Source organism: Eschscholzia californica, unplaced genomic scaffold (assembly GCF_041429995.1).
Source record: "Eschscholzia californica isolate CP2 unplaced genomic scaffold, dmEscCali1.0.p SCAF_1, whole genome shotgun sequence".
Taxonomy (NCBI): domain Eukaryota; kingdom Viridiplantae; phylum Streptophyta; class Magnoliopsida; order Ranunculales; family Papaveraceae; genus Eschscholzia; species Eschscholzia californica.
Genome location: NW_028238198.1, coordinates 67,443,546 through 67,465,126, shown reverse-complemented (window position 1 = coordinate 67,465,126; position 21,581 = coordinate 67,443,546). Strand labels below are relative to the sequence as shown.

General features: G+C 39.0%; 2 protein-coding genes, 1 long non-coding RNA gene and 1 pseudogene across 4 annotated transcripts; all 4 read right to left on the bottom strand.

Moving 5' to 3' along the window:
• Nucleotides 1–1,867: 1,867 nt before the first annotated feature.
• Nucleotides 1,868–5,770, bottom strand: LOC147568512 (uncharacterized). 2 transcript variants are annotated; one of them, XM_086654928.1, is made up of 6 exons: nt 5,381–5,770; nt 4,651–5,254; nt 4,308–4,532; nt 4,089–4,214; nt 3,463–3,941; nt 1,868–2,822 (listed from the first exon to the last, which is right to left on the bottom strand). In XM_086654928.1, exons 4-6 carry the CDS (start codon nt 4,093–4,095, stop codon nt 2,481–2,483), a joined length of 828 nt encoding a protein of 275 aa, XP_086511054.1. In that variant the 5' UTR covers nt 4,096–4,214; nt 4,308–4,532; nt 4,651–5,254; nt 5,381–5,770; the 3' UTR covers nt 1,868–2,480. The 2 variants fall into 2 exon arrangements, with proteins under 2 accessions (XP_086511054.1, XP_086511055.1); XM_086654929.1 differs by lacking the exons at nt 4,308–4,532; nt 4,651–5,254; nt 5,381–5,770 and having other exon boundaries at nt 1,868–2,720.
• Nucleotides 5,771–6,058: 288 nt separating this feature from the next.
• LOC147568509 (uncharacterized) lies at nt 6,059–21,023 on the bottom strand. Its single transcript, XR_015231050.1, has 3 exons — nt 20,808–21,023; nt 19,870–19,997; nt 6,059–6,492 (listed from the first exon to the last, which is right to left on the bottom strand). It is a non-coding gene; the product is annotated as an uncharacterized LOC147568509 (long non-coding RNA).
• Nucleotides 14,276–16,008, bottom strand: LOC147568511 (glucan endo-1,3-beta-glucosidase 9 pseudogene; annotated as a pseudogene).
• Nucleotides 16,411–17,666, bottom strand: LOC147568510 (uncharacterized). Its single transcript, XM_086654930.1, has 2 exons — nt 17,308–17,666; nt 16,411–16,919 (listed from the first exon to the last, which is right to left on the bottom strand). The coding sequence occupies exons 1-2, from the start codon at nt 17,521–17,523 to the stop codon at nt 16,482–16,484; spliced, it is 654 nt and encodes a 217-aa protein (XP_086511056.1). The 5' UTR covers nt 17,524–17,666; the 3' UTR covers nt 16,411–16,481.
• Nucleotides 21,024–21,581: the final 558 nt, after the last annotated feature.

The following is a 21,581-nucleotide window of genomic DNA, read 5'->3' as shown; positions in this document are numbered from 1 at the left end:
AGCTCAGCCTCTATGCTCTTAGTTTCAGAAAGAAAGATCTAACAACTAAAGAAAAGAGGAACCGGGAACGAGAAGAACAAGGAATGAGCAAAATGTATTGCTCTATTATAACATTATTACTAGCAAACTGTGATTCATGTAAGCAGATAGAAACTACTGACTATGCTCTACTCTATTGCTCCTTCACGCAAAATGTATGATTCTATTATAACATTAATACTACTTTTATAGACTCCATCATACTGTATTAGTGACACCCATCGTCTCCCGCCGACAAATAACTGGAGTATGCAACCGTCCTTTGGCTTATCCCGTTATCCAGAAAGCTCGATGTCATCGTTCTAGTAAACCATTGGCCGTCCACGACAGAGAATCAATCAGATACAGGCTCTTCCTAAACATACAAATCAAATAACAGCCTAGTCGTCTAACAAAACAACCACCGTATTAGAGTGGTTCCTGCTTATCCTTGTATAAAATAAATATTGGTACTTCTTCTAAGACTCTGACTAAAAAAATAGGTATTAGGCTAATTTTATATGATCAATCTAACTTCTGAAATCGATTTCTTCAAGAGTTCGCTCAAGTGAAGCTAAAGCTAGTTTGAAAAGAGTGCACTGGACTATTAACCTATATATCCAGTTTCTAATCATCGAAGGAGACAACCAGAAGCTCGTGAAGGAGAACGTAAACTCTATAAAAGTGGCATCATCCCTACTATGTTTCCTTATTAGGAATCAACCATATGAGCTTCAAACTTCTCTATAAAAAGAGTCAGATGATCACAAACTTATTCGTTCACACTAGTTTCAGTTTTTTGTGTTAACCTTTAAACTAATAAATATATATAGTGTTAAAGGTTAGTATGATAGAAAGTGTGGGAGTCGAACTTCATCTACCTGAGAGCAACCATGATGTCTCGAGTTATGATTTTAGCCGCTGTTTTGGTCATCATGGAAGTCGCATCGGAGGCGAAAACTCCACCTGGAATAGCCAATAACCGAAGTCATGCTACCTGCAATAACAAGAATTACAAGCTTTGTCACAAACTTAGTTCATGTTTGTCCTAAGTTTTTCCCTGATTCCTGTCATGTTGATTGTGTCTCTTGTAATCATGTTGGTTTGCTTATTTTTCATTTCAACAAAAGAGAACACCTAGAAAAAGTTGACCCCATGTGAGTACCAATTCTGATTTGAATGTTACTAACTATACGAGTTAGATTGATCATTTCCCAATAACTACCGTTTATTTAGAAAAACTAGACCTAATAAAAAAAACTAGCAAGACTTTGTTGACTTGTTAAGATCCTTTCAGCTTGAAACTTATGGTTGGACAATCTAATCAGATACCAGAATTAATTAAACATATTGAGGGTTTCACATCTATGAAAAATCAAACCTCGGAAAGCAAAACCTATCTGGGAGTAGGTACTTTACGTAAAAACAGATTTCAACAGTATGTGCCCGGCCACAGAGCCAATCCTCCACGGCTGGTGAAGAGACAGAAAACAAGAAAACGGAAGTAGCTGCGAACTAAATGCATCTCTCTGTTGGGAGTCATACAAAGAGTTCATAAGCTCTGGCTGTTTCCGGTTCTCTTTATATCCATATAAACAACCGTTTTAACTATGCAAACTGAAACATAAAAAAGAGAAGAAGAAAATTATGAGGTGTTGATTCTCTATGGTTATAGACAGATGGGGTAGATAGATTCCATGATAACAAACTACTATAGAAGATCGCCGTCCTAGATGATACCTGGTGTAAAACTACAATGAGTCAGAATTTACAGCATACCTGTGTTTACAACCCCAAATCATGTACCGGAGAAGCCACCAAAGAGGAAGAGTGAAGTATCAACCTTCGGGTGATTCTCAGATAAGAGTTTCTCTGGTTCCGAAACTGAGGGTTTCATGGTTCTTTCGCCGTCAGACCAGGGAAAGGCTAGAGAGAGGGCAAAAGATGCCCAGGCCTCATCATCTTTGTTATCTGATCTGACGTCACTGGGAAGCTTACTTTGCTCCGTTTTCTTCTCCTATCCAACAAGGAAAGGGAGCAGTCCTTGTCTAGATGATTTCTTGTCAGCCCCCAAAGCAAGATAGAGATTCGGGACGTTAAATTTCGGTTGATCGGCATCGCAGGAAATGATATTCAACGGCTTAAGATCCCCTCCTATTGTCCAGTTGTTCGAATGATCTAAACTGCCAGGGAAGAAGAAGCTTTCATCTGTTCTCAAATCTTCAGAGACCAATCCAGAAGAGCCTCTCGCAAGATTTTGTTCCGTGATTCGAAATCTCTCACTCGCAGAACTCTCGCCTGTAAAACTACTACTCCCGCCGATAATTTTCGTCTTCTTCTGTTCTCTTCCCTCGTCCACTGGTAAAAGATCTACCTTCCCCACATTCCATGGCATGGTTTGACTAGAGCTAGTCAAGGTATTTGAATGTAGGCGTTTTCCGCTGGACCTCCACTCCAAGATATCATCTCTTCAATATGTCACCTGCCAAAGCAATTCTTGCTACTACTTCCTCACCCTTAATATCCCCGCTACTTATGTTCTGAACTTTCTCTTCAACTCTTTCGCCAGTAGAAGCTGACAGTAGAGAAGGACGAAATAAACCAACTAGGAGTACCTTAAATGGATCAATCGACGTTTCCAACCTATCTAATGAAGCTGACGGAAGACTTGTTTGATCACAGATTAGATTGTCCACGTTTACCTGCAATGCGTTACCATTAATAGGGCCACCATTGATCATTCTAGTTACATGAGAGCATGATTCAAACTCCACTCTTTTCTCTAAATATCTATTTTCTTCCTGCTGCAATATAAGCATCATGCATTAGAATAAAAAAAAGTGCAGTAATGAACTTGGAGAGAAGATGTGTCATCCTAATTGCTGAACCAAGTGATAAATACTAAAAAATATTGCCGTCGCTATCTTGCTAAAAACATACTAGAAACAATTGAACTCATAACCAACTCAAGTGGCATTACTGGTTTAAAAAACTGAGTTATGGATTTCCGTAGTTTATACTCCAATTCAAGTGTGAAAAGGCCAAGATGGAGCACTGAACCAGTCAACGCAAAAAACAGGAACACAAGATATTCCATGCAGGAAAAACAGTTCACGTCACACAGATCAAGTGGAGAAGAAACCAAAAAAATGTAGGAAATATGTCATGTTCCATCTCCTAAACTATATGCTTGCATAGAGATAAAGTAATACTGTTTGGTTGTCATTCAGTTTCATTGGGTTGTCATTCAAGTGCGAAAAGGCCAAGATGGGGCACTGAACCAGTCAACGCAAAAAACAAGAACACAACATATTTCATGCAGGGAAAACAGTTCAAGTCACACAGATCAAGTTAAGTAAAGACCAAAAAAATGTAGGAGCAACCAAGGAAATATGTCATGTTCCATCTCCTATACTATATGCTTGCACAGAGATAAAGTAATACCATTGGGTTGTCATTCAGTTTCATTTCTTCGTTCACAAGTTTCCCTCTCTCCAAAATTCCAGCCAAGTTGGTGCCAGGTCCACCTCCGACAGGGTTAAAAGGGTTCATATTTACACCCTCGTGGTCAAGAGATGCTTCTTCTTCATAAGAGTTCAAATTTATTAACATTCGAGACGGCATGGACTTCTTTGGGAGATCCATTGAGCAACTAGACATAACTTCTTGTGAACCCAGATGTCCACTACATGCTGATATATCTTTCACATTTGTTGGAATAGAAGGTGACTCTGCATTTGTTGTGCTAGAAGGAATAGGCAACTCCCTGTTGTTTGTAAAAGAAGGAAAAGCCGACTCTCTATCCAACTGCACTGTTTCCAAATTGGATCCACCTAACTTTTCCTGAGAACTAGATTTGGTTTCACAATAATAGGCCCTCTTTCCTTTAAATACGCCCCATAAATAAAATGAAGTGTTCCATCCTGCCAATAACAGATCATATAGTTCAGCGAAGATCTGAAATTTTGATGAGAACTAAATATGCATGCAACTCCAGGAAATATCATATTTCAAATCATACACTAAGATAACAATATATGTAATGACGAAGCTTGATGATAAGATCTTACGCTGCATATCCTCAGGTAGCTAGGTTTGAAGGGAATATCAGAAGTTCGATCCCATCAAAGTTAGCTTTCAAAGCTAAATCATTCTCAATCATGTTTTCCAACAAGCTTTGGTAGTTAGTTATACAACTGTTTCATGCGAAAACCAAGCAAATTTCATAGAAATGAGTTGATATGAATGAAAAAACATAACTGTAGAGAATTTAATACGCAAACAATTACCTCACAGTATCTTTTGCAAAGAAATAGAGAGCAATGTTGGCTTCTGTGGCATGATTCTGAAACTGCAAAGGCCATGTAGTCAATCGAGGTACTTCCACCAACAGAACTTTATGAGGCAATTTGTTCACCATATTAGGAACTATGGGTGATGCACAAGTCGATAAATGAGCTTAGATTCCATCAACAAGGTCTAGATTTTCACCTCTTTGCACATCAAAACCACCTCTGCTTGTAAGCAGCAAATTAATACATTAAAATTATAAAAAAATGTCAAACTTAAGTAAGAAATGGACAAATTCTATATAAAATATAAAATCTGAGAGAGGAGGAGATCAGATCATACTGCCATATTGAACATGGACAAATGAAGATGTGACACTGTCTTGTCCATCATGAACTACGTCCATGGAAGTCAAACTCCTCAAGAAACTTGAAGTAGTTGACGGTTGATTGAGAGACGCTACTTCATAACTTGTATCATTATACGACATGGGTGATAACCCATTAGATTCATCAGGAATCTTACTTATATTTTGCATTCCTAACCCAAAACTGGCAGTTCCAACTGATGCTTTCGGTTCACCAGTTTTACGCATCAACTCCTTTGAACTTGTTGAAGCAGAAACTTCAACAACAGAAACGCGAGGACAAACAATCGAGCAAAATTGGGAAGTATGACCAATTTCTTTACATATTTAACAACTGAGCAATACTATCTACAGCTGCTATAGTTTGCCTTGCATGAGTGACTGGTTGCTGAGATTGAAGAACTGCATCAGGGTTGGCACGAGTTTTATAAGCGGTACGAGAGGTGCTTGCTCACAGTTCCTCCTTGGGATTAATTTGACTAAGCTTTCGTCCAGGAGATTCCAATATTCCATTTGAAGATGGAGACACAACGCCACGAGATAAAGATGAGGACTGCCTCTTTAGATCTCCATATCCAGCTATATATCATAAATTAATAAATTCAGTGAGAAATGAACAGTAGAAACAAATAGATAGATGATTGAATGTTAAAAAAAATATAGATGCTGAAAATTTACTAGATCCAAACAGAATGACGGATGTACCAAGAGATTTAGGACTGTGCAATCCTCTGTTGGATAAGATCTGGACAGGTTCCGATGATTTGCCATCCACTTGACCACCCTTCGGGTTACGGTTATTGGTTGCTTGGCCAGATAAAATACTTTCACCACGAGAAACAATTTTCTCTGCTTTTGGACTAGCTAAACTAGAACCAGCTTTTGGGGAAGTAGTCATTAAATGGCCTGTTTTGAAAGATTTTTTCCTCTCAAAGAAACCTCGTTCTTTTGATATTTTCGATCCATGCTCGTCTTTATTGCCGAAGAGATTAGGAGTGTCAAGTTTCAGCTTCGATGAGGTAGGAGATTTGAATGAATGAGATTTTCCAACTGTTCTGACATTTCTCTCCCCAACAGCAGTGTCCCTAGTCAACCTGGGTTTATGATGAAAATCTTCTGGTACTAGTTTAAACTTAATGCTATTACATATACATATATAACTTCAAGGAAATCCATGAGTACAACGTTTAAACTTTCTAGACATTCAAACTGTACGAATTGGATATTGAGGTCTACAACTCTTCCAGTATATCATATATTTAACTAACATGTTCAGTTCAAAACTCTCTATCAATGTAATAACAAAACCTGAAAAGAGATTAATCCATGAAGTCTAGATTAAAAATATAAGGCAGAAAGGGAAGAAATACAAAAACACTTAAGTAATTTAAATTATTTAATCTTTACTAATGTAAAAGTTTTTAATACATAAATCAACTACTGACTAAAAATATACACAAGTAAAGGAAAGTAGAAGAAAACAGATGGGATGGTAATGATAATAAGAACAAAAACCACTCTAAGTGAAAAAGTGTTGCTCTGACAGCTGAAGCTGCCTAGCATCAGCTGTATAAGATAAGCTACTGATAGGATTAGCAAGAGGGATCCTACCATCGCTAGCGTGGCCGTCAAGTACATCCCGTACCTGACAAGCCGATAGCTGAAACGAGCTCGAGTCACTTCTTTGTCTTTTTTTAATTTAATAATCAATATCATGCTCTTTCCGAGCATGATAGAAGACAAATATGAAGCGAATGCAGCTACTTCAGAAAATAACATAAAACCTAAAGTGTCTGGACCAGCGTCGCATTCAGCGGCTGGACTGTATTGGCCTAGCATAGTATAAGCTAGGCCAATAATTACCAACCCAATGCCGATGGAGCTGGTGGAAACGATGATGTCCAGAGCTTTGAGATGCACATTGGTGGCCATTGTTTTTCTGTGGAAAAAAAAAATCAAGTAAGTGATTTCAGACACATGCTCTAAAATGTCGAAGTAGTACAGATTATTAAGTGTCGTCCCTAGAAAGTCCAAAGAAAAAACATTGTATTTATCTAGTATGATTCTTTTCTAGTCAAGTTAGTGGTACGAACAACAACAACGGACCAAAATTGTGAATCCACTGTTTACAACTAAGTGAGGAAAAAATATAGTCAGCCCTTATTGATAAGATGAGACATAGGTGCTGTTTGTTTTTCATATTTTTCAGATCTGAAATCTGAATTGGATGCCAATTCAGATTTCAGATGTTTGTTATTTTTTATCCGGTAAGATCTGAAATTTGGCTGAATGGAGTCTATGTCTGAATGGGCTGAAATATAGCCCACATTTTTCAGACTTCAAAACAAGTCTGAAAATGAAGTCCCTAAATCTGAAATATGTAAAATGGCCTTTATGCCCCCGTCAATTAGAAATATTCTCACACCACCACTACTACCACCACCACCAAAACCAGGCAATCACCATCACCAGGCAACCACCACCACCAAAATCAGGTAACCACCACCACAACCACCACAACCAGGCAACCACTACAAAACTAGGCAACCACCACCACCACCAAAACCAGGCGACCACCATCACCAACACCACCACCCAGGTCGCCACCACCACAACACCACCAACCAGGTCGCCACCACCACAACACCACCAACCAGGTCGCCACCACCACAAACCCTAGTTTTTTCTCTCAATTTTCCACCCACAACAACACCACCAAACAAATCACTGATAAAAAAAATGAAGGATACCCTATATGGAAGAAAAACCTAACTTTCCTTCCAGAAACAAATCAAACCAAAACAACTAGTGATGGATGAAAACTCGAATCAGATTAGTTCAAGATCAAGAGAGATAAACTAAAATATAATCAAACCTTTCACCGATCTACTATTAGAGAGAGAGCGCGACTGAGAGAGAGAGGCGGAAACCTTTGCCTACCTATTGCTAGAGATGGAGAAAGAGAGAGGGGGAACTTTCTAGGGTTTTCCTTTCATGGAGAAAGAGGGAGGAACCTAGGGTTTCACTGTCCAGGGATGAAGAAAGAAGGAAAGAGAGGAATTAGGGTTTTATTTTTCTTTTTATTTGGGCAAGGGAGAAGGTGTAAATAGAAATTGGATTTTGTTTGCCAACCATATGAAAGAGGGGTATTAATGTCAAATTCCTAATTCAGACATAAGAATTCAGATCTAGAAAAACAAACATCTGACTTGCAAAATGATTCAGCCAATTCAGATTCAGCCAATTCAGTTCAGCCAATTCAGTTTCAGGCTTAAAAAAAAAAAAACAAACAGGACCATAGTGTTAATGGTGTCTCTTGCTTTTAATGGAGGAGGGCGCAGATAAGTTCTCATTAAATCGACAGTATTCCGAAGAGAATTGAGTACGAAAAGACAGAGTACCTGAGGGAGAGAGTACTTGAGAGAGAGAGAGAGAGAGAGAGAGAGTTGATTTAACCCGATTCTTGGAATTTCTCGTGGAGTTGATTTAACCCGATTCTTGGAATTACTCCTAATGTTGATTTGGGGATCTTAGAGATGAGAAGAAGAGTTGGGTTTACAAATTAAAAATTGCAGTGTAACAAAACATGCCTGCTTTCCTAAATATGGCTATTTATGCCTTTTTATCTCTTTCTCACATGAACAAAGAAAACAAAAGACGCACCCTAAAAGGTTATAAGGCACCTCTTTCCCTCACAAAACATTCCCTGGTGGAGGCGTCTTTCGTATATACATGAGGCGCTTTTAACACTTCAGAAAGAAGATAAAAATAGTTAAAACGAAGATGCAAGTGTGGGTGAGGAGATTCAAACGTCAGACCTCTAGGGCGCAAACCGAAGTCACAAACACTAAGCTAGAGTCCCAACTTTCATACAATAGTGAAGGAAAACTTACATATTACAGACTGAGCCAGGACCCAGTCTGGTTTAAACATCGGTACGCCCTTGGTTATAATTAGGGGTGTACACGAGCCGAGCTCGTAACGAGTTGCTCGAGCTCGGCTCGACTATTGCTCGTGCTCAACTCGAATATTAACGAGCACGAGCTTAACACGAGCCCAAAATCATGCTCGTTTATGTAAACGAGCCAAGCTTGATCATTCTTTAATGTATCACGAGCTACTCGTGAACAACTCGTTTAACATACTCTTATAATATTGTAGTACATAATTACGTATTAGTATTGAAACTTATACATGAAATCAACCATTAAAAAGTTATCGGAATATGAATCATTAATCATTATTATTGTATGTGACAAATGATCATTGAAGTATTTTGATAATTTAGAAAGTCTTCATTTGAAGTATTTTGATAGACGAGCTTAAAAGAATGCGAGCTCGAGCTCTTTCAAACTTATACGAACCGAGCTTGAACAAGTGGACAATTACTCGAACGAGCTCGAGCTCGACAGTCAAATACACGAACCGAGTTTGAACATCTTACTATCGGCTCGGCTCAACTCGAGTACACCCCACGGACAGTCCCCATCTCGGGTCAAGGGAAACGCCTCGTCCGCCCCTCCCATTAAGTATGCGACTAGTTGCTGAAGGAGTTGAAGGAGATGTCCTTCGACCAAGATGGAAATGCGAGCAATATGTCGGCTAGGAAAATTGATGAAGAAGATCATCAAGTCCGATTGATTTAGGGGTCGTAGCGTTTAGCTAGAAACCAACTACGATCGTCGAACTACGAAGTAATTCGCGCTAACTTCGATCGGATCCTACATCGGGTTACACATAAGAATGGGTATTTAATCGGATGATATGACTAGTGGGAGTGTGATATAACATTGGGAATGTCCCATAAACATATCTCACAGGCCTAAATAGAATTTGGGCAAAAGATAGCAAAAATGCCCGAAATAAGGGTTTTGGGCCTAGGCCGATTCGGGCACTTTTAGGGCTCGGATTGGGCTGATTTTTGGAGGGACGTTTCCTTATGTTATGAACATTAAATCTGTCAATTTTAGCTGGGTTTGGACGTCATCTCCTTAGGGAATTGAGAAAATATCAACTAGTTGCTATTTTCGACTATTTCCCTAAATTTTATTCTAAAGGGTGTTTTAGGAAACCTAAAAGGAGGTGGATTCTTATTAGGGTTCTATATAAACACTCTTAAGGCAGAGAATAAGGTGTGGAATTTCTCTCTAAGCTTTCTTACTCTACCACATCAAGTAGAGAGGAGAAAGTGAGCTATTTCCCAAGCTATCTTCTAGTCAAGCAAGAAGAAGGTCTTCTTATTATCAAACCACCATTGGAGTGCTAGCGAGCTTTCAAGGAGGAAGATTAAATACACTATTCTATGTCCCAAGTACAGGAGCTACGTTTGAAGCTCTTGCTCTTCTTTAATCTATACAACTAGTTCGAGGGAAATAGTGATTAAGGTAATCTACTATCTTCTTATTGGTTAGGGTTAATTCCGTTTTGGCCCCCAATTTGTGACCAACTCACCGTTTTGGCCCCTATAAGTGTCCGGCAGTTCGATTTGGCCTCAATTTCCTGTTTGGCCCCCACATTTTTCTATAAGCTTCCCTATTCTACGCTTATGGCAATTCCGTAATTTAATGATTGTCTTTCTCTTTGTCCAGCTCACCAAAAAATTTCCAACTCATCTTCTTCCACCTCATCTCACAAGTCTCTTTCTCTCTCTAAAAATTATGTTTCTCTCTCAAAAAACTCCCACTCTCTCTCTCTAAAAACTCCCTTTCTCTAAACGTTGTCGATAAAGAGCTCCGACCAAGTAAGGGCTTCGTCTTTGTACCATAATGTACAGCAACAACTTCCACCACCACCAACTCCAGCAACAGCACTGCCACAACTATTTCCGGCAAGATTCGACTTTTTGCTATATGAATCAAGTTTAACTCCATCATAACCAACAAGATCTTGATTTTAGTTCATCAAAAAAAAAAAGATCTTGATTTTCATCATTTTCAAACATCCCAGTTCGATTGTCTTCATCTCTCATCTCATGTTGCTGATCTAAAAAAATCCACCAACTTATGAAACAGATTTACCAAATGTACAACTAAATTGAACAAGAATTACTCCATTTTTAGATCATAGAAAATCCTCAAAAATTACTGAAATTTCTTTTGTGGTTCATTTTGATTTAAGTTCAAATCAGTTCAATTTCAGAAAAATACCCTAATTTGTTTCCCCAAAAACCTTGTTCATAAATCATAAATGTTTTACCAGAGAAAAACCCTAAATACCAGGGAAATCTTTGAGCTCGCCACATCACTGGTTCAAAGACATAAAAGTCTCTTCAAAACATTGGTATGAAGATGCAGTTTTAATCTCTAGCTAATAATAATAATGTTGGAGATGATAATAAAAAACTAACTCCGACCCCACATAAGAAGAAAACCTCTAATTCTTGATGTTTTTTAATGCCCATTTTACCTCTTTGTTATTTGATGAGATTCTTTTTATGATTCTCTCTACAGTTCCTGATTCATAATGGAAACCTAGTTCCCTTGTTTCTAAGTTGTGGATGTTCTTATTGGGTCGTCTTGTTCGTTTCGTTAAGCTTCTTGACCGGGAGTTTCTTGAGTCAGGTCGACTTGTTTCTCGTTTCCCTAATTAATCTTGTTGATGTTGATCTTCCTAAGGCTTGTATTATTTCGAGAAATAATCCAGGGATCTTGTTGAGTCATAGACTGCTTTCGATTCAACTTGACTCTGATTTTTGTAATGATCTTTTCATTCAAGTTGCCTTTTGAGATAATTAATCGAGGAGTTCGTTTTCTTGCTCGTGGATGCCCTAATTTGAGAAGACTTGGTATTCTTTCAGCAATAGAGATAGGCATGTCAAGTGTTTCAGAATAATGGCCTACTTTGCAAGAATTAGAGCTGAAAGGAAAGAGAGATGAAAGAGAAGAGAGAGAAAGAGAAGATAGAGAAAGAAAGGAGGTTGAGGAAGAAGAAGGTGTTCTCAGGTTGATGGAGAAATAGTAGCAACTTTATGTGGAGTAGTTGAAGAGATAGAAAGAGAAGGTAGAGAGAGAAAGGAGGTTGGGGAAAAATAAGCTGAGAAAAATAAATAAATTAAAGGTCGCCGGAAAAGTCGCCGGTCGGTGACCTTCTCCGACGACATTTCCCGGCGAACTATGATGTGGCAGCAGGTGAGGTGGAAATTTCTTGGTGAGGTGGACAAAGAGAAAGAAAAACAATTAAATTGCGGAATTGCCATAAGGGTAGAATGGGGAAGCTTATAAAAAAATGTGGGGGCCAAACAGGAAATTGGGGCCAAATCGAACTGCCGGACACTTATAGGGGCCAAAACGGTGAGTTGGTCACAAATTAGGGGCCAAAACGGAATTAACCCTATTGGTTAATTACTAGTTTTGCATGATGATCTTGGGGATACTAGTGTTAGACATTAGATGTCGTTAAACACTAGTGTAAGGGTATAATTCCCTACAGTTGCCGCCCGCTTGTACCCATTTGGAATCAGTTAAGGTATCCGGTCATTCATCTCAGTCGTTTGAATACGCCCTCCACTTGTCAATAGGAGGGTCTATAGATGCTATGAAAAATTGCCAGAGGCCCACCACCCTCACCCACTCTTAGTTCCTCCACGGGCTGGGTAGTCCAAAGGCACTCGAGTTGGACCTAATTTGTATTGGATTTGAACAACACAGACTAAGGTGCTGTTTGTTTTTTTGTTTTTTCAGATCTGAAATCTGAATTGGGTTCCAATTCAGATTTCAGATGTTTGTTTTTTTGATTTAAAAAATCTGAAAAGTTAACTGAATTGGAAAGAGGTCTGAATAGGCTGAAAAACATCCAACATATTTCAGACTTCAAAACAAGTCTGAAATATTGCCCAAATTTCTGAAATAGACAAATGACGTGTATGCCCCTCGTGTTTCTAAAAATTTCCATCTTCTATCTAAAACTTACACCACCAGCAACACCACCTCCACCACCTGACAATACACCAGCAACACCACCTCCACCACCTGACAATACCACCAGCAACATCACCTCCACCACCGACACCACCACCACCACCACCATCGACAACACCACCACTACCACCGACAACACCACCACCACCACAACAGGCTAAACCCTCCTCAAAACTAGTTAGCCACAAACACAACAACCCACACGACCACATAAACCCTCCTAACATGAGATTGTATTGGCAAGGGTTCAAAAGCCAGATCTTTAACTTCTGAGAGAGAAACGGTCAGAGAGAGAAAGAGAGAGAGAGATGAACCCTCGCCGGATCTGGCGAGGGTTTAGCATCTCGAGTTTGTTAGAGAGAGAAAGAGGGTTTGAGAGAGAGATAAAGAGATAGAGAATCTGAATCTGGCCGGACTCCCACTGTTGGTCTTCCATTGTTGCCGCCGGCTGCTTTCTATCGAGAGAAGGTTATTGTTTTAGAGAGAGATGAGAAGGAGAGGATAGAATTTTAGGGTTTTGTAATTTTGTCCTTGTTTTTATAAAGGGGCAGAAAAATCAGGGTGGTTTGTGTTGTGTTTCAAAAACATGTATTAAGGGTACAAATGTCAAAAAAGTAACTCAGACTTATTAATTGAGACATGAGAAACAAACATCAAATTTCTAAAATAATTTATCCAATTCAGATTTAGCTAATTCAGATTCAGATAATTCAGATTTCAGACATAAAAAAAACAAACAGCACCTAAGTTCACTCCAGGTGCTCTCGGACGGGGTCTAATCCTTTTTTAATTTGAAAATGACGGACTCATTCAATCCAAGACACCAAGTGCTCTTAGACCTGCTTAGTGCGAGGCCCACATGGAGTGCTAATAGAGGGCGGGCGTGCCTGTGGAAATATTCAGAGGGCCTACAGCGTTGTCGATGCCTAGTAACCCATCTGTGTCAGGAGGGACATCTAAGCATGCTAGAATATGCCCACCAGTTGCCTGCAATAGTACCCATCTGAGTCAGGTGAGATATCCCACCAGGTCGTCCATTGGAGCCCATTAGGCATCCCTGCGGAGTCGGGACTTTGAGTCATTGTGGTTATGTACTTGTACCAGGAAACCCTATCGACATCACTAGTTACAAAACCGGTGAAAATTCAGGCGGAGTCGGGACTGTGAGTCATGTGGTTATGTACTTGTACCATGAAACCCCTATCGACATCAGTGGTTACTATAAAACTGGTGAAATTTAAGGACAACATTAAAACACTGTCGGTCTCACCATCAATAACCGGATAGGTCTCAAAAGCACAATTATCGAAAAATGGGATAGAAAATTTTTGGTCGATTTTTTTCTTTCACAATGACTTGTCTGAAAATGACCTAGATAGTAAGTCCTGAAGATGACCTAGATAACACAAGCTCTTCAGTAAAAGTCTAATCCCATTTAAACTCCACAAGCCAGTGTGAAGGAAGTGTAATTATTATTTTAAGAAACAGATACAAAAATAAATTCCATTACCTTCTGCGAGAGAGTGCCATTAGATATATCATCAGACATCATAGGCTAAAAATAAGCTGTTAATAAACACTTAAAGAACTTCAGACCCAAAATTCTTCTGTTTCTTCCTAAACTAACAAAAAAAAAAGTTCCTAAAGGAAAGGACAATTGAATCTTGTACAAGATGAAATTTTTTTAACAACAATCATGAACTATCCTGATCTAACGGCTCTAAAATCACTACGAGGTTGTCCTTCGGCTAAAATACCGATCTTGTTACAATGTAAAACTAAGCAAACATAGCGAAAAGAATGTCACAGTTAGAAGTCCGAACCACATAAGAAGTCCACAATGTAGCGAATCGGATCCGGAAGTTTGAATCTCGACGACAAACCTGCAAGTACCAACAGTAGGATCAACTGTTGTGATCAAACCCAAACCACCAAAATCACAACTATCGGCTCTCTGATCGTGCTGCTGATAGTAATTATTAAAAGCATACGATATGTTTCCTGGCCAACTAATATTAAAACAAGAACCTCCCTGAGATAAAGCAGTACAGTCAGCAACAGAACACACATTTTGAGCATTTTTTAAGCCTTGCCCTAAATCAAAATGGTACTTAGCTTGACCGTCAAAAGTGAACACTCCCCAATGTCTTTCGAAATTTCCTGTGGTTATACTCCTTTCATCTTCGTCTAACAAGCTGAAAATATATGTCTCTACTGGAGGTTTCTTGGGTCTAAGTGGAGTACCTTCTTTGTTCTGGAGATGGCGGACTAGACCTTTCATGAATGTCTGAGCAGTCGATGACGAAGCGTTTATTGCACCATCCGTTGGCCAACCAATCTTAGTGACAACAATTTCCATATCGGGGAACCCAAGTTGTGATAAAGAAGTTACTAAGGTATCATAGCTAAGATCAAAGCTGTTTTTGTATGTTTTATGGGTGTCTGTGAGAGAACGGGCAGTCGGTTCAAACAGGGCAAATGCAAGTGATGTGTTCTTATTTTGATGAAGGTTTAAGAACGGGTAAATGTTCACAAAGAAAGGCGAGTGGCGTTTCGTAAGAAACGTTAGGAGCTCGATCATGGTTTTATTGAGATCAGGTCTAAAATGCCCTTTGGATGGGACGTTTGATTCTGAGAGGTAAGCATCGGAATGACAAGGAACGACAATTTTCATATTGTTTGCTAGCTTTGCTTTAATCAGGGCTAGTTGAATGTTAGCAACTGCACCGATAATGAATGGCTGGTACTGTTTACCGTAGCTTTGAAGGAACGGTTCATCTCCCACAGCAATGCACCTGTAATCAGTTTCATCAAGAAGTTGTTGTGAGATGTCGAATCTTCTTACAGCATATATAAGAAATCTTTTGGACCACTAAATGAACAAAATGACTAATTTTCTTAGATTTGATATAGACTTCAGAGTTCACAGTATCCACCTGCAAGGCTACTAAACTACAACATAATCCAAGAACATATAATTGTTCTATTCTATTTAGCAAAACAATGTGTCTTCAGGAGCTAAACCCCATAAAACCCTCAGATTTGCACTCGGTAACAAGTAACATTAACATGACAGATGAACAAAAAAGCAAGATTCAAGCTAAGAAAATCTCGGTTTAGGTAACGAACAAGTGGTGCTGTCAAGTATCTACTTATTAGGGTCATATTTTCTAATCCCAAAAAGTATATCTAGATGCTTGTATCCTGCTTTCCGAACGGGTTGCAAGACCCAACTCTATATTACCAAGTAATGAACATATGATGGAAATTGAGACAAATGAGGTGGTATGGGCATTCTCTATAAACTATATTCCATATTGTTAAACCAAGTCAGATAACAAAGAGGAAAGGTGAAGTATCAACCTTCGGGTGATTCTCAGATAAGAGTTTCTCTGGTTCCGAAACTGAGGGTTTCATGGTTCTTTCGCCGTCAGACCAGGGAAAGGCTAGAGAGAGGGACAAAGATGCCCAGGCCTCATCATCTTTGTTATCTGATCTGACGTCACTGGGAAGCTTACTTTGCTCTTTTTTCTTCTCCGATCCAACAAGGAAAGGGAGCAGTCCTTGTCTAGATGATTTCTTGTCAGCCCCCAAAGCAAGATAGAGATTCGGGACGTTAAATTTCGGTTGATCGGCATGGCATGAAATGATATTCAACGGCTTAAGATCCCCTCCTATTGTCCACTTGTTCGAATGATCTAAACTGCCAGGGAAGAAGAAGCTTTCATCTGTTCTCAAATCTTCAGAGACCAATCCAGAAGAGCCTCTCGCAAGATTTTGTTCCGTGATTTGAAATCTCTCACTCGCAGAACTCTCGCCTGTAAAACTACTACTCCCGCCGATAATTTTCGTCTTTTTCTGTTCTCTTCCCTCGTCCACTGGTAAAAGATCTACCTTCCCACATTCCATGGCATGGTTTGACTAGAGCTAGTCAAGGTATCTGAATGTAGGCGTTTTCCGCTGGACCTCCACTCCAAGATATCATCTCTCTTCAATATGTCACCTGCCAAAGCAATTCTTGCTACTACTTCCTCATCCTTAATATCCCCGCTACTTATGTTCTGAACTTTCTCTTCAACTCTTTTGCCAGTAGAAGCTGACAGTAGAGAAGGACGAGATAAACCAACTGGGAGTACCTTAAATGGATCAATCGACGTTTCCAACCTATCTGATGAAGCTGACGGAAGACTTGTTTGATCACAGATTAGATTGTCCACGTTTACCTGCAATGCGTTACCATTAATAGGGCCACCACCGATCATTCTAGTTACATGAGAGCATGATTCAAACTCCACTCCTCTTTTCTCTAAATATCTATTTTCTTCCTGCTGCAATATAAGCATCATGCATTAGAATAAAAAAAAGTGCAGTAATGAACTTGGAGAGAAGATGTGTCATCCTAATTGCTGAACCAAGTGATAAATACTAAAAAATATTGCCGTCGCTATCTTGCTAAAAACATACTAGAAACAATTGAACTCATAACCAACTCAAGTGGCATTACTGGTTTAAAAAACTGAGTTATGGATTTCCTTAGTTTATAGTCCAATTCAAGTGTGAAAAGGCCAAGATGGAGCACAAGATATTTCATGCAGGGAAAACAGTTCAAGTCACACAGATCAAGTTAAGTAAAGACCAAAAAATGTAGGAGCAACCAAGGAAATATGTCATGTTCCATCTCCTATACTATATGCATGCACAAAGATAAAGTAATACCATGGGGTTGTCATTCAGTTTCATTTCTTCGTGCACAAGTTTCCCTCTCTCCAAAATTCCAGCCAAGTTGGTGCCAGGTCCACCCCCGACAGGGTTAATAGGGTTCATATTTACACCCTCATGGCCAAGAGATGCTTCTTCTTCATAAGAGTTCAAATCTATTAACATTCGAGAGGGCATGGACTTCTTTGGGAGATCCATTGAGCAACTAGACATAACTTCTTGTGAATCCAGATGTCCACTACATGCTGATACATCTTTCACATTTGTTGGAATAGAAGGTGACTCTGCATTTGTTGTGGTAGAAGGAATAGGGCAATAGGCAACTCCCTGTTGTTTGTAAAAGAAGGAAAAGCCGACTCTCTATCCAACTATACTGTTTCCAAATTGGATCCACCTAACTTTTTCTGAGAACCAGATATGGGTTCACAATAATAGGCCCTCTTTCCTTTAAATACGCCCCATAAATAAAATGAAGTGTTCCATCCTGCCAATAACAGATCATATAGTTCAGCGAAGATCTGAAATTTTGATGAGAATTAAATATGCACGCAACTCCAGAAAAGATCATATTTCAAATCATACACTATAAGATAACAAAATATGTAATGACGAAGCTTGATGACAAGATCTTACGCTGCATATCCTCAGGTAGCTGGTTTGAAGGGAATATCAGAAGTTCGATCCCATCAAAGTTAGCTTTCAAAGCTAAATCATTCTCAATCATGTTTTCCAACAAGCTTTTGTAGTTAGTTATACAGCTGTTTCATGCGAAAACCAAGCAAATTCCATAGAAATGAGTTGATATGAATGAGAAAACATAACTCTCGAGAATTTAATACGCAAACACTTACCTCACAGTACCTTCTGCAAAGAAATAGAGATCAATGTTGGCTTCTGTGGCATGATTCTGAAACTGCAAAGGCCATGTAGTCAATCGAGGTACTTCCTCCAACAGAACTTTATGAGGCAATTTGTTCACCATATTAGGACCTATGGGTGATGCACAAGTCGATAAATGAGCTTGGATTCCATCAACAAGGTCTAGATTTCTTTACATATTTGACAACTGAGCAATACTATCTCCAGCTGCTATAGTTTGCCTTGCATGAGTGACTGGTTGCTGAGATTGAAGAACTGCATCAGGTTTGGCACGAGTTTTATAAGCGGTACGAGAGGTGCTTGCTCACAGTTCCTCCTTGGGATTAATTTAACTAAGCTTTCGTCCAGGAGATTCTAATATTCCATTTGAAGATGGAGACACAACACCACGAGATAAAGATGAGGACTGCCTCTTTAGATCACCATATCCAGCTAAATATCATAAATTAATAAATTCAGTGAGAAATGAACAGTAAAAACAAATAGATAGATGATTGAATGTTAAAAAAAATATAGATGCTGAAAATTTACTAGATCCAAACAGAATGACGGATGTACCAAGAGATTTAGGACTGTGCAATCCTCTGTTGGATAAGATCTGGACAGGTTTCGATGATTTGCCATCCACTTGACCACCCTTCGGGTTACGGTTATTGGTTGCTTGGCCAGATAAAATACTTTCACCACGAGAAACAATTTTCTCTGCTTTTTGACTAGCTAAACTAGAACCAGCTTTTGGGGAAGTAGTCATTAAATGGCCTGTTTCGAAAGATTTTTTCCTCTCAAAGAAACCTCGTTCTTTTGATAGTTTCGATCCATGCTCGTCTTTATTGCCGAAGAGATTAGGAGTGTCAAGTTTCAGCTTCGATAAAGTAGGAGATTTGAATGAATGAGATTTTCCGACTGTTCTGACATTTCTCTCCCCAACAGCAGTGTCCCTAGTCAACCTGGGTTTATGATGAAAATCTTCTGGTACTAGTTTAAACTTAATGCTATTACATATACATATATAACTTCAAGGAAATCCATGAGTACAACGTTTAAACTTTCTAGACATTCAAACCGTACGAATTGGATATTGAGGTCTACAACTCTTCCAGTATATCATATATTTAACTAACATGTTTAGTTCAAAACTCTCTATCAATGTAATAACAAAACCTGAAAAGAGATTAATCCATGAAGTCTAGATTAAAAATATAGGGCAGAAAGGGAAGAAATACAAAAACACTTGAGTAATTTAAATTCTTTAATCTTTACTAATATAAAAGTTTTTAATACATAAATCAACTACTGACTACAAAGATACACGAGTAAAGGAAAGCAGAAGAAAACAGATGGAATGGTAATGATAATAAGAACAGACACTACTCTAAGTGAGAAAGTGCTGCTCTGACAGATGAAGCTGCCTAGCTTCAGCTGTATAAGATAAGCTACTGATAGGATTATCATGAGGGATCCTATCATCGCTAGCACGGCCGTCAAGTACATCCCGTACCTGACGAGCCGATAGCTGAAACGAGCTCGAGTAGTTTCATTCACTTTTTCGTCTTCTTTTGATTCAATAATCATTATCATGCTCTTTCCGAGCAAGATAGAAGAAAAATAAAAAGCGAATGCAGCTACTTCAGAAAATAACATGAAACTAATAGTGTCTGGACCAGCGTCGCATTCAGCGACGTTGGCTAGACCGTGTTGGCCTAGCATAGTATAAGCTAGGCCAATAAATACCAACCCAATGCCGATGGAGCTGGTGGAAACGATGGCGTCCAGAGCTTTGAGATGCACATTCGTGGACATTGTTTTTTCTGTGGAAAAAAAAATCAAGTAAGTGATTTCAGACACATGCACATAGAGTAGCAGTTAAGAGTGAAACACCAAGAAAATCACTAGCTTTCCTTTTGTGTCCACAAAGAGAAAAGATGGTAATACCACCAGAAGAGGTTGATCAACCATGACTTTGAAATTAAAACAATTAAAACAACCAACTAGAACAATTAAAACAACCATGAATCAATTAAAACTACCCTGAATCAACTGGAAATACAGAATTAGTTGGCAATACTCTCAAGCATGTAAAATCAAAGTTGGCAATACTCTCAAGCATGTAAAACTAGTTTGCATAAACCCTAGTTCAAAAAATTAAAATTTCAGACTAACCCTAGCTCGTAATTACATCAATTTCAGACTAATAGAAGGTACTTTTAGTTCATACATTCATCTGAAATTAAAATCCATTCTGAACTACTTCTGTAATGGATAAACATACCCATTCTGAACTACTTTAGTACCAAACTAATGGCTCAAACCCCATCTTCACCCACTTAACAGCAACTATAATTATTGTGTTATTCCTCCACTAATCAACCTTACTAATCATTGCTCAATTGAAATGGATAAACATACCCATGTAACAATTTATTTCAAAAACCAAACACCACAAAGGCATAGTATAATGAGCTATGTTCTGGAGGAAAGGGGAAAAAAATGCAATCTGAGGATCCAAGTCAAATACTGCTAATGTTATTGAATTAAGAAATGGGTATGTTTAATTCCTTCAAAATATTCACTTCTACAGTGATACAACTCAATAAAAGATAGAGAGAGAGAGACAGCACCTGGAGAAAACCCTAACTAAACCTTCTTAATTCGAAATCGTTAGAGAGACAGAAATCCTTCTCCAAATCGTTAGAGAGAGAGAGAGAGAGTTGCAGCAACCCTGGATTTGGGGAGTTTGAAGCAGCTTAACGAGTGGAGCTTGAAGCCTTCGTTAGTAATGGTGGGATTTGAAAGGAGAGATGAAGCCTTCGTTTTTTGCTTCCTGGTCTGCTGGTCGAATGGGGAAAGGAGTTTGGGTTGTGGTTATAAGCGCCTCACCATTTTTGCTCCAAGGCGCCCCAACTATTTGGTCACTGAAAGGTGGGTGTTGTTTAACTAATGGTCTTTTTAGTCAATTCACAAGTACTAACGGCGTAAGTAAGTTAAATCTGACGGAAGTAATTATTAATTAAAGGTGGGGATTTCAGTATTGTGTATTATGAAAAAGTGGGAGTTTCAGTAGTTGTCCCTAACAAAAACTGGTGTAAGTATGCGGCTAGTTGTGGCCCGCTTGTACGGTTGTACCCATTTGGAATCAGTTAAGGTATCCGGTCATCCATCTCAGTCGTTAGCTTACGCCCTCCACTTGTCAACAGGAGGGTCTATAGGTGCTCTGAAAAATTGTCGGAGGCACACCACCCTCACTCACTCTTAGTGTCTCCGCGGGCTGGGCAGTCCAAAGGCACTCGAGTTGGACCTAATCTGTGCTGGATTTGAACAACTAAGTCCACTCCAGGTGTTGTTGGAGTGGGTCTAATCCTTTTTGGATTTGAAAATCACCGACTCAGTCACTC

Bases quoted from the DNA above. Each gene is read 5' to 3' on its own strand.
- LOC147568512 (XM_086654928.1), bottom strand. The intron at 2,823-3,462 runs GTATTACTTTAT...CTTATATTGCAG, and splicing joins AACTGAATGACAACCCAATG to CAGGAAGAAAATAGATATTT.
- LOC147568510 (XM_086654930.1), bottom strand. From the start codon at position 17,523: ATGTCTAGTTGCTCAATGGATCTCCCAAAGAAGTCCATGCCCTCTCGA. The intron at 16,920-17,307 runs GTATTACTTTAT...CTTATATTGCAG, and splicing joins AACTGAATGACAACCCCATG to CAGGAAGAAAATAGATATTT.